The 12200-nt window shown below is 43.9% G+C and overlaps 2 protein-coding genes across 2 annotated transcripts; both read left to right on the forward strand.

Moving 5' to 3' along the window:
- The first annotated feature begins 166 nt into the window (after positions 1 to 166).
- dhx33 (DEAH (Asp-Glu-Ala-His) box polypeptide 33) lies at positions 167 to 8555 on the forward strand. Its single transcript, XM_040182602.2, has 12 exons — positions 167 to 593; positions 932 to 1092; positions 1231 to 1458; positions 1571 to 1741; positions 2907 to 3092; positions 3304 to 3415; positions 3763 to 3922; positions 5031 to 5119; positions 5200 to 5327; positions 5441 to 5644; positions 5734 to 5820; positions 6954 to 8555. Exons 1-12 carry the CDS (start codon positions 383 to 385, stop codon positions 7260 to 7262), a joined length of 2046 nt encoding a protein of 681 aa, XP_040038536.2. The 5' UTR covers positions 167 to 382; the 3' UTR covers positions 7263 to 8555.
- A 404-nt stretch (positions 8556 to 8959) lies between these two features.
- Positions 8960 to 11460, forward strand: c1qbp (complement component 1, q subcomponent binding protein). The gene is made up of 6 exons (XM_040182697.2): positions 8960 to 9514; positions 10166 to 10316; positions 10408 to 10498; positions 10614 to 10709; positions 10837 to 10962; positions 11086 to 11460. Exons 1-6 carry the CDS (start codon positions 9262 to 9264, stop codon positions 11233 to 11235), a joined length of 867 nt encoding a protein of 288 aa, XP_040038631.2. The 5' UTR covers positions 8960 to 9261; the 3' UTR covers positions 11236 to 11460.
- Positions 11461 to 12200: the final 740 nt, after the last annotated feature.

Genomic DNA, 12200 nt, shown 5'->3' on the forward strand with positions numbered 1-12200 from the left:
TTTATTTTCAAAATATTTGTATCTACTATTTGTAATCCTCGATACAACCTTTCAGATCCGAAGATATTGAAAACATAACGTAATTAAAGGGTGTTATTTAAAAAGTATGCACCGTGGCGAACCCAGTGGACTTGTAAATGTACCTGCAAGTCCGTACTCGGGTTCAACTTTCCCAAAAGACGTTTGACGTGACGTCAGAAAACTGCGCCGAAGTGTTACCACGTGGGGGACATTTTTTTGCAGAGGTAGCAAAACATCCGCAGTGGCGCTTCGATGGTCTGTCAGTGAGCATGAGAATAACTTCAACGTTTATTTTGAACGTTACAAAAATCTCAAGAAAGAACAGCAAAGGTTTCGGTCCGAGGGTGACTTTTTCCAGACCATGCCCCACGACCCCGACACTCCTCCGGCGAAGAAATTCAAGCCGGGGTCTGTTTTTTTCCGACTCGATAGGAATAAACCTGGAATGCTGCTGCCTAGAAAGGGAAATCCCAGCACTCCAATAGAAGTCCAGAGGAAGCAGCTTCCGATATACCAGGCGAAACCTCAGCTGCTGAACCAGCTGAGACAGCTTCACAATGCTATTCTCATCGGTGAGGAGCTCAATGCTACTGAAAGCTAATGCTGCTACGGCGTTAGCCGCTGTTTGGCAATCAAAGGACCGAGCCACCGTAACGTAGAACAATATGGTCGCCTTGATAAATATTACAGATGATGCAGCCCAGTTTTAATCACTACATTTCGACAAACTTTAAAAAAAAGTTCAAAACAAAGCCTTACTTCTTGTTGTAGCGTGGCTTGTTATATCAACTAACTTAATGTCAAATAAGTGAGTTGTATCACATCACCTACGGAAAAATTCTGCTCCACTACTCTATAGCGCATCCCCGGATCTCCGTCTAACTTTGACCCCTTTTCTCTCGCCCATCAGGGGAGACTGGCTCTGGGAAGACCACTCAGATCCCCCAGTATCTGTATGAGGCCGGCATCGGGCGGCAGGGCATCGTTGCCATCACTCAACCTCGCAGGGTCGCTGCGATCTCTCTGGCAGGAAGGGTGGCGGAGGAGAAGAGGACCCAGCTCGGCAAACTGGTATGCACGGCGCTTTGTTAACATGCAGAATCCCATAAAGCTCATTGCGTGAATCTGTGAGGTCAAACACAGACTTTTTCCCAGGTCGTTTCTGCGATCCCGTCGGTTTACAGTGAACTGACCCAAACTTCTTTCCAGGTTGGGTACACGGTGCGCTTCGAGGACGTCACCTCCTCGGAGACCAAGCTGAAGTTCATGACCGATGGGATGCTCCTGCGCGAGGCCATCGGTGACCCCCTGCTGCAGCGCTACACCGTGGTGGTCCTGGACGAAGCCCACGAGCGCACCGTGCACACGGACGTCCTGTTCGGCGTGGTTAAGACTGCTCAGCGCAGGCGCAAAGAGCTGAACAAGATTCCCCTGAAGGTGGGCGTTCTGGTTTTCCTGGCTGCGATGAGATCTCAAACACGTGCGCTAATGAGCTGATAAAATCTGGTGTGTTGATCTGTTGAAGCATCTCTGCATTTTACCCGCACAGGTCATAGTGATGTCAGCCACAATGGATGTGGATTTGTTCTCCGAGTACTTCAACAAGTCACCTGTGCTTTACCTGGAGGGCAGGCAGCATCCCATCCAGATCTACTACACCAAGCACCCCCAGTCCGACTACCTGCAGGCTGCGCTCGTCTCCATCTTCCAGATCCATCAGGTGCGGGCGGGGGACCGGGAAAACAATTCAATCTGATGTCTAATTCCCAGGCTAATTCATTTTAATACCGGAATATTTCTTAGTTTTTACCAAACACAACCTGCTTCAGAAAGTTAATAACATTTACCAAGTTTATTGCAGTTTCATAATTAAAGCGACATGGATAAATAAATAAAAATATATCCTGTAGGAGCGTTTGTTTTGCAGATTCTCAGTGCTCTGACAGAACCTGAGCATAACAATCTTTGTTCACAATATGATCTCCATGTCTCCATGCTTATGCTTTCCTAAAAACCTCAATTACATTTTTGAGGCTTGTTTAGTAATTTAGTTTGTCATTGGCCCAAATCAAGAAAGGTAATGTGATATTAAAGCCCGCTGCTCATTGTGGCTCTGGTTTGTTTGTGAGGAAAGACTAATTCTGTAGCAATAAGCAAAGTCACTTTGCTGCAGGCCTTTTTTTTCTCCTCCTTATTGCGCATCCCGTCCGCTCCACCATATCCCATTCTTTCCCTTTCACATGCACACGACCACCACGTGTGACGTCAGGCAGCAATCCTACGATCAAGGTTAAAATCTGTTCCACCCTGAGGGTCCCACCAAAAGACGCATGGCCGAGCCACAACCAACTTCCAACAGGCGTATTGTTTACTCCTCACAAACACCCGTCAAAGCATTAGTCTTTGCTACAATTCCCATTGATCCGTTTGAAATAGCAAAGATCTAAATTATTCCGCTGTTTTTGCATGGCAATACGACCACCCGCCATCTTGTATGACACCCAGCGTTTTGTTGCTTTTGAATGACGTCAGGGGTCAAATTTTACAACCAATCCTCAAGCATCATTTTAAGCTCTACCCATTTTGGCTTTTGCGTGGCCGTGGGAGCTGTCAATCATTTCCGCATGGGTTTAGTCGCATCCAATGGGATCACGCAATTCAGAAAAGTGGTTGAATGGGGAAAATCAAAAAACACGATTCTCTCTCTCGTCCTGGTGCAAAGGGTTTCGTATGTAATCACTCATGTGTATTCGCATATTGGACTTTTTCTTTCCCTCCCAGAAAAACACAATCCTGCAAGAAAAACCATCTTTTCCTGTATTCTGTGATGATCGTTCCTGACGCATAAGATAAGAACATAAGATCTCCTTATTGTCTGCGCGCAGGAGGCCCCTCCGTCCCATGATATCTTGGTCTTCATGACGGGTCAGGAGGAGATCGAGGCTCTGGCGAGGACATGTCGGGACATCGCCAAGCATCTGCCAGACGGCTGCGGCCCCATGCTGGTTATCCCTTTGTACGCATCGTTGCCCCCGGCACAGCAGCTCAGGGTCTTCCAGTCGGCACCTAAGGTAAAATGAGCGTGCAGAAAAATGGTACTGTGGACAAAGGGGACATGTTTGTGGGAAGATATAGCCCACGTTGTGCTCAATGCAAAAACGTTTTCAAAGCAAGTTTGTCTCTTTCAGTCTTATTTAAAGTGTCTTACTACATGTATCAGGGACTTAAATGTACATTCAATGTGTACATCATGGAGAATTTTGTCCTTTCTACCATTTCCAGGGATGTAGGAAGGTCATCCTCTCCACTAACATTGCCGAGACGTCAGTCACAATCTCTGGGATCAAATTCGTCATAGACACGGGGATGGTGAAGGCCAAACGCTTCAACCCTGGTCAGATTATCCAGTCTTCACACACGCTCCAGCACAGCATTTTATTTAAACATGAATCCAACATAATGCCTTTTATAAATCACAGAAGAAGCCACAGCAATCACTGCAGGATTGCTGTGGCTTCTTCTGTGATTTATAAAAGGCAACTATGTACGTGTATTCAAGTACTGTATTTCACAGAAAGAGAGGCCTCTGGACTCTGAATGATTGAGTTAATTGACTTCATCAATGTGATTGCTCATAGCAAAATGTAGGAACATCTCTATAATTATGTCCTCACAGTGGCCTGTACTTTACCTACGGTTGCATATACTAGTTGCTCGGGGGTAACTGTTCCTGTCCCTCAGACAGCGGCCTCGAGGTGCTGGCCGTGCAGCGGGTCTCTAAAGCCCAGGCGTGGCAGCGAGCGGGCCGGGCCGGCAGGGAGGATTCCGGCTCCTGCTATCGCCTCTACACCGAGCAGCAGTTCGACAACCTCATCCCCATGACGGTGCCAGAGATCCAGAGGTGCAGTAGAACATCTTTATCCTTTACACCAGCGGCTCCCAAACTCAAGAATGCCGCGGCCCAATTTGAAATCTGAAAATCTTTCGCGGCCCACCCAAACCTTTAATCACAACTCTGATCAAAACATAGTAATTAAATGACCTTAAGAATTTAACCAAAATCAAACATCCGCGAGCAAAAGTCCGTCTCCTCGAGGTATTTGCTCGCTTGCGAAACGTGAACTTCGTTGCTCGTGAGGAGAATCTCTGCTCGCGCTCGAAGGAGTTTTCTACGCGCTCGCTGTTGTTCTTTCTGACAGTAAGGTGGAGACGGTGATTTCAGGGTCCGCTCCCGCTGCCCCCCTCACCCTCCATGCCGTAAATCTTCGGCTGCTTTTAGAATAACTTATTTCCCCGTTAAGATGGTTCAACTACTGTAAAGAAAAGGGAACCGTCTCTCGCTCTTTAATCTCATGAAGTGCTCGGCGAGAACGACAGCTTCGTTTCTCCGACGCGCCCTGAAACAAGCTCTCTCACGCGCTTGAGCGCCGCTCAGCATCTCTCCGTCGTAGACAGAGGTTTGGCATGTTTGGCAGAGTGCCTTGAGCGCCGTGTACAACCAGTATGGATCAACCGATTAACCAATTGATCCATATATATAAGGCGCTCCGGATTATAAGGCACTGTCGTTTTTTGAGAAAATTAAAGGCTTTTAAGTGCGCCTTGGAGTGCGGAAAATGCGGTATATTTACTTTAATGCTACAAGAGGGCGCCCCATTTGTTGAACAACGACAGGCGGACAAGAGCAGCCGTTTCGAGCGAGAGCCTTATTGTTTTATTAATCTGTCCGTTTAAATTGTTTGTGCTTCATCAACTAATGTTTCACATAACTAATGTGCCGCATCATAAATAATTTTATATTAATTTCAAACTATTAAAAATTTAAAAACTATTTATTGTAAATGACCTCTCACACACACAAAGTGTAGGCCGCGGCCCACCAGGTACTGCAGGTGGGCCGCGGCCTACACTTTGGGAATCGCTGCTTTACACAGTTAACAGCTTCCACCACGTGTAGACACTGTCAGGTCAGCAGGACTGAACGGCGGCGCTTCTGTGTGTACTTGCAGGTGCAACCTTGCCGGCGTGATGCTGCAGCTTATGGCTCTGGGGATTCCAGACGTGATGAATTTTGACTTCATGTCCAAGCCCTCGCCAGGTAAAGTGCTGTCCATCACCGGCATCGAATGTTGCCCTGTAGGCGCGGCGTTGTGACCTCGCTATGCTGTTTTATCCCAGAGGCTGTCCGTTCGGCTTTGGAGCATCTGGAGCTGCTGGGAGCCTTGGAGAAGAAGGAGGGGCAGGTTTTCCTCACCGCTCTGGGAAAAAAGATGGCGAGCTTCCCTCTGGAGCCCAGATATGCAAAGGTAAAAAAAGAACAAGAACAAAACACACCACACACGCACATCTGTGTCGCACACTCTGTTGAATCAGATGATGGTGTGACGTTTCCCTGGCCTTGTTTCTTCCCGGCCTGTAGACCATCCTGCTGTCGCCAGACTTCTCCTGCGCTGAGGAGATTTTGAGCATCGTATCTCTGCTGTCGGTGGACACAGTGTTGTTCAACCCTCCCGCCCGGAGGGAGGAGGTGCTCGCCGCACGCAAGAAGTTCTGTTCCAGCGAAGGAGACCACGTGACGCTGCTCAACATTTACAGGACTTTCAAGAAAGTCAGCGGTAACAAGGTGAGCGGAGCTGGACGAATAAATGCGTGCGTGACAAAGCAAACTCCCACAAACAACTTCCTGTTGATGAGCTGCATCTGCTGTTTCAGGAGTGGTGTCGGGAAAACTTTGTCAACAGCAGGAACATGGGTCTGGTGAAAGAGGTCCAGGCTCAACTCAAAGACATCTGCCTTAAGGTACGAGTCTGAATACCGAGGATGTTCTCTCTGGGAAAAATCACCTGAAAATTCAAATCAGAATCTGGGAATCTGTTGGACCTTGTTCATCACCAGTGATGTCGCCACATACTGCAACTTCTAACACATATATATATATATATATATATATATATATAATATATATATATATATATATATATATAATATATATTATATATTAGGGTGTAATGATTCATTTTAACAACGATTCGATTCGAATCGCGATTCATGGTTGCCGATTCGATTCATGGACAATCTGGGTTAATTTAGAACGATTCGATTTGATTTGATTCAGTGACTTGAAATCGATTACTGAATCGATTAGTTACTGAACTTTACTGGACAGTGCAGGCAAAGTTTCCAAAATCCCTGTTGTTTCTTGTAAGGAAATCAATTAATGGCAAATGTATTAACCTTTTATCTAAAGTGCCATTTTCAATGTAAACATTACACAATAATTACACAATGTTTGGATCAATTTACAGAACCCCGGATTTTCCACCACATTGTAGGGTCGCATGTCTTTACAGATAAACTTGGCAACTGTTGGTGGTATGAAGGCTCAATACTCCCCTCTGCCTGTGGGTGGCGGTACGTGCTAAAGTGCTAAAAAACAAACAAACAAACATCCATACTGTTTTTGTACTTAAATCTAATGTGCAGTTTCCAAGTATCGATACAATCGATTATGTACCATTTCAATCGATTTATAATCGATATATGACGTCCAGAATGCCGATTTGCGGAGCACAGATCGATTCGGTTGGATCGCAGGAATATAAATCGATTAATCGATTCAGTGAATGAATCGTTACACCCCTAATAAATATATATATATATATATATATGTGTATATATATATATATATATATATATATATATGTGTATATATATATATATATATATATGTGTATATATATATATATATATATATATATATATATATGTGTATATATATATATATATATATATATATATGTGTATATATATATATATATATATATATATATGTGTATATATATATATATATATACACACACACATACAATTAGAAATATCTAATGTTTGAATGTTTGAGGTAACGCGTCCTGTTCTGCCTGTTGATTCGCCAGCTCAACGTGAAGCTGGAGTCGTGTGGGTCGGACACAGGGAGCCTACGCCGCTGCCTTGCCCACGGGATGTTCGTCAACGCCGCCGAGCTGCAGCCCGACGGCAGCTACTTGGCTCTGGACACCCGTCAGCCCGTGGCTATCCACCCATCCTCCGTCCTGTTCCAGGCCAAGCCTGCGTACGTGGTCTTCAACGAGCTGCTGCACACGTCCCGCTGCTACATGAGGGATCTGTGCCTGGTGGACCCCGACTGGCTCCTGGATGCAGCGCCTGAGTACTTTGGCCGCAAACTCCACCCCAGCAAGAGCTAACCAATGGAGAGACGGGTCTGGAGTGAGCGCCGTCCCTTCCTTAAATCTCCCAGTGGGGATGAAGCTGGAAAATGTCTTCTCGTCACATAAGATGGAATTGAATGAGACGCTCATCGATTTAATGTGCATATCGCAACTTAACACTTTTCTGAATAGTTTTCCTCTCTGGATCTCACTACCTGCCTGCTGATGAGTGTTTGACACGCATCCGTGCAGCAGAGATCTATGTATCGACGCCTCACAACTTTGACTCCCCTTAAGACTGTAATTCTGATTTCCTGAAGAAAAAAATCAATTTTTACAACATTTGCCTGCATTTTAACTGCATGGATGACCTCACCTGAGCTTTGCCTGAGATGATTTATCTAAGATAAACTGTTATCTTAGGCGATAACTGTCTTTGAAATGTTAGCTTCTCAGAAGCACAAGTACAGCAGTCTTCTCTTTAGCTTTTAAGTGGTCTTAAAGGTTTTTATATATGAAAAGACAGTAGATTTGTCTTAATCTCTGAGTTTATATAAATATAAGAAAATATGGAAATTGCCAAAGTTGAAGTTTGAATATTGAGTTTTTGTTTTTTTCAATGTCCCACTGACGAGTACATTTTTCATAATTACTCTTCACTCGTCTTGTCAACTTGTGCATGCCTTCTTTTTCTAGCGATAGCACCACCAGGTCCTCAGGCAAATGCACAGGAGGAGAAGCAGCATGCCTCGCTCTCCAGGTTCCACTCTGTGCCCCTACACAGGTCTATACTGATAACATATGTATGCAATGCATGGAGACTATTGTCAACGATCTGATCCCTCAGGTCTTTCATACTTTGTAGAATGATACTCTTGCTATGTTTAGCAATAAAAAAATAATTATTTTACACTGGACTCAGGACAATATTTAACTCTAACCTGAATAAATGGCTATTTCTAATTGTAAAAATTGCCAAATGCATCTAGGGTAGAGACTTATGTTACAAAGAGGTTGGATGTTAAGTTCTATGTTGCTCATTTTCTTAAGATTTTTTTCACAAAGGAAAAGCAAACCATTTAAGATGTGCATGTAATAAAATGTGTAAGATTATGCTAGCATTTGATAGTTTATAACAATTGTGTTTACAAAGTCTTGCATTGCAGCCACTGTCCCACAGAACAACTCTGCATGAGGGAGTAAATGTTTAAAGGAATTCTCCACTATTTTGCTTTAATGCAATGATATCTGTTAGTGTCTGTTAAAGGGCCTCTGTATTATCATCTGATCTGGAAAAATTCAAATAAACGTTTGAATTGTTATAGAAAAGATTGTCATCTAGAATTTTTTGATACATTTTACATTTTAAAATAACTCAAAAGAAGAATGGAATTATGCTTTAATAATTTCAATTTAATATCCGTATACAAAGTCAAAGGGAACATTTCATAGATTACTTTCATTGGGACACCTACTGCTCTCCGGGGCTAGTTTTTGGAAAACAGCGCCATCTCGTGGGAGGCGGTCGTCCTGTTTAAATGCTGCTGCACCGCATCACCCCTCTTTACATGGATCGATGCAACGCTTTTATCAGATGTCATGTCCAATGCAGCCACGATAGATTGTTTTAAATAACTTTGTCCTCTCGTCTTCAGTGGAGAACAGCAGAGACATATTTAATGTATATCATACGGGGACGTAACACATATAAGCATATTAATAATTGTGCCACTGGGGGCGCTGTAGGGTCTTTTGTGACACACTATTACATATTTTAAACATCATTTAAACTTTATTATATTAAATCATTATTCATATAGCTGTTGTCGTATTATAGATGTTCTTTTGGCACAGGAAATACTTAAGCGACACGTTTTTATTTATTTTGCTTTTTATTTATTATTTCCGGTTCAGACGTCATAGTTAATAAAGGTCAATGTGTCCTTCCACACGTGTGTTCGGTGAGCTAGCCGGCGTTCGTTAACAGCGTCCTCATTCCGTCGTTACCAGCGCGAACCCTTTTACGGTAACAGCCATGCTGAAGTCCGTTGTTCGTGCGGTGGGAGCCGCTGTTCGCGTCTCTTCAGCCACCACGTCCACAGCGCGAGCTCTGCCGCTCGCGTGCCCGACACTGGGCTCTCCAAGCCCGGCGACCACTCGGCCCTTCACCCGGTCTCTCTGGATGCTGAGCAGCAAAGGAGCCTCGTCGGGCTACCGGCCCAAACTGTTCACTTCCAAAGCGTTGAATCCCTCGGTGTCTTGTGGATGTGGGGGACTGCACACAGAAGGTAACGATCACTACACCGTTAGTAGTCATTAAGAGACGCTAGCTAATGTCAGCTAGCTCCCGGCTACAGGTTAACCAATGCGGCGCTGGTCAGAGCGGCTCAATTATCTATCAAGTTTCTCATTTATAAAGCCGCTTAAACACAACACAAGCCTGACATTACTATCCACAGTGAGACCTCTCTAAAGGCTTAAGCTAGCATTCACCTTGAGACATCGTTCAGCTGTCTTCACTAGCAAAAATAATCAAATTAACAAGATATCTCCGTTAAAATACTGTCATGTGTTCTGTTATATCTGTCTATGTTAACGTGTCAGCTCAGGTTGATGTTTAAAAATCTTTTTGAATTCAAGTATATCGATATACACATCCTCGATGATTATTGATTATGGCAGACAATCGGATAAAAGTCAAAAAAGGTGCACAATATGTAATCAAGTATAGTATTATTGTCTATGCGGTTTTCATGCATCAGCTAACATCATGAGAAAGTCGTCCGAGGGGAGTGCTCTCCATGTAAAGAGCAGCTAACCAGCTTGCCTGCTGAGGTTTAAGCTTCTGGAAACAAGTGGAACTTTAAAAAGGTTTGGACTTCTCCTCAAAACCCGTTTTGTCAAAATGATAAACCTTGTTCTACCTTTTCTCAAAAAAGGTGACAAAGCGTTCGGCGCTTTCCTGTCCGATGAAATCAAAGAGGAGATGAAGATCCAGAAAAACAAAACCCTCCCTAAGATGTCGGGAGGATGGGAGCTGGAGATGAACGGCACAGAGGCCAAACTCGCGAGGAATGTTGCTGGAGAAAAGTGAGCCTGGTGCCGTCTGTCATTATCAAATCCTCGATGGCAAGTGGACTCGCTAACGAGCTGTTGGTTTGTCTTCCTTTTTTTTTTACAGAATCACTGTTACATTCAATGTGAACAACAGTATTCCTCCCAACTTTGAGGAGGAGGTAGATCAGGGACAGCAGAAGTCACCAGAAGAAGAGGTGAGTCGTGGGTTTAAAATGCATCTGACATGTAAGCAGTCATGACTGGATACTTGTTTAAAAACCCTAAATGATTGAAACATGAACATTTATAATGACATCACTTTCTTTACAGCCGGACATTGTGTCAACACCCAACTTTGTTGTTGAAGTAACAAAACAGGGAGCAAAACATTCCCTGGTGTTTGACTGCCATTACCCTGAGGACCAGGTAAGCGCACGGGCTGCATTCGCTTACACGTGCCCGGATGTCTCACACTGACTGCAGCGGCCACATCCGCCATCTTTGGTCTGACCGTTTGGGTCGAATAGAAAATGCTGGATTTTCCGTTTTGCAGGTGAGTCACGGCGAAGGAGAGGAGGAGAGCGATATCTTTGCCATCCGCGAGGTCAGCTTCCAGCCTGAGGGCGACACCGATTGGAAGGAGACCAGCTACACGCTCAGCACAGACTCTCTGGACTGGGTGAGATTTTAGGGGCCGCAAACCGATTAATAATGCACATAATGGCGCTACCAAAGCGGCCGGTGGCTGGGTTCGATAGGAGTCCCGTTCACTTGTGACATCTTCATCGCTGTGGATTTTCAGGCCCTGTACGACCACCTGATGGACTTCCTGGCTGACCGGGGGGTCGACAACACCTTTGCTGATGAGCTGATGGAGCTGAGCACTGCGGCCGAGCACCAAGAGTACATCAAGTTCCTGGAAGACCTCCAAGGCTTTGTAAAATGTAACTAATGTGAAATAGATACTAAAGTTCTCTTGTCCTCAATACACATTCTCGCAGAGTTGCAGTTATGCTAATCCAGTAATGTTTTGCAAGAGACTGATCACTTGCTTTACGGTCTGTGGCATGTTGTTAGAAGTTGTCAGTGGGCTGCAAATGTATTCTCTTTACTAAAATGTGACTTTATTTTTCTGTAAGTTAAATGCATTTTAAATTAAATATAGAAAAGTCATAAATTATGCCGTTCTTGACTGTGTTCACTGGAGCTCAATTCCGTATTTGTGAATAACGTCATGGCAAAAAAGGGACAGTTTGGTCATGATGTAAAGTTGAAGAACTCCATGAAAATGAAACTGTTTCCAAAGCAATCATCACTCCAACGTGTGAGACAGCTTCTGGTTTTACATCTCGAGTCTTTGCTCTAACTAACCTTGTAATGGAGTTATTTTGTTGATTTGACTGTCAGACCCTAAAATGTGATAAATATCTGTCTAAATATAAATGGCATGCATTAGCATGTCTTCAGAGATTTTAAGAGCCGTGTCCAATCAAACTCTTTGAAAGTAACATTGTATTTGATAAGATGGACAATTAAAAAGTCAAAGGGACCAAGCTTCTTAATATGAATACAGAAAGGTGACTTATATAGACCCTATAAGAAGGAATAAATAACAGTATAATTTATGGTATTCAGGTCAGAATTTAACCAGGTTTAATCTAAAGTAAAAGCCCGATATCCGCAGGTGTTAAAGAGCGGAACACAGGCCAGTAGCTTCTTTCAATCTTCATGTTCTAACATTCCCTGTTAGCCTGACTGAACTGAAATGATTTCCACACATTCCAAAGCTTTGAATGAACATCCACTTCCACAGAGCCCACTTTGATGACTTCTCACTGGGGTTCGTTTTGAAAAGCAAAAGTTCCTTGAGCCTGCTGTTTCACCTTATTGCAGCGCGTTTTGACTGAATACTGCAGG

Source organism: Gasterosteus aculeatus, chromosome 7 (assembly GCF_964276395.1).
Source record: "Gasterosteus aculeatus chromosome 7, fGasAcu3.hap1.1, whole genome shotgun sequence".
In the NCBI taxonomy this organism is placed as follows: Eukaryota; Metazoa; Chordata; class Actinopteri; order Perciformes; family Gasterosteidae; genus Gasterosteus; species Gasterosteus aculeatus.

Excerpts from the sequence above, each read along its gene's own strand:
- dhx33 (XM_040182602.2), top strand. The coding sequence starts at position 383 with ATGCCCCACGACCCCGACACTCCTCCGGCGAAGAAATTCAAGCCGGGG. Across the intron at positions 1,093-1,230 it reads GGACCCAGCTCGGCAAACTG|GTTGGGTACACGGTGCGCTT; the intron begins GTATGCACGGCG and ends ACTTCTTTCCAG. Across the intron at positions 5,328-5,440 it reads TGGAGCCCAGATATGCAAAG|ACCATCCTGCTGTCGCCAGA; the intron begins GTAAAAAAAGAA and ends CCCGGCCTGTAG.
- c1qbp (XM_040182697.2), top strand. The coding sequence starts at position 9,262 with ATGCTGAAGTCCGTTGTTCGTGCGGTGGGAGCCGCTGTTCGCGTCTCT. Across the intron at positions 9,515-10,165 it reads TGGGGGACTGCACACAGAAG|GTGACAAAGCGTTCGGCGCT; the intron begins GTAACGATCACT and ends TTCTCAAAAAAG. Across the intron at positions 10,317-10,407 it reads AGGAATGTTGCTGGAGAAAA|AATCACTGTTACATTCAATG; the intron begins GTGAGCCTGGTG and ends TTTTTTTTACAG.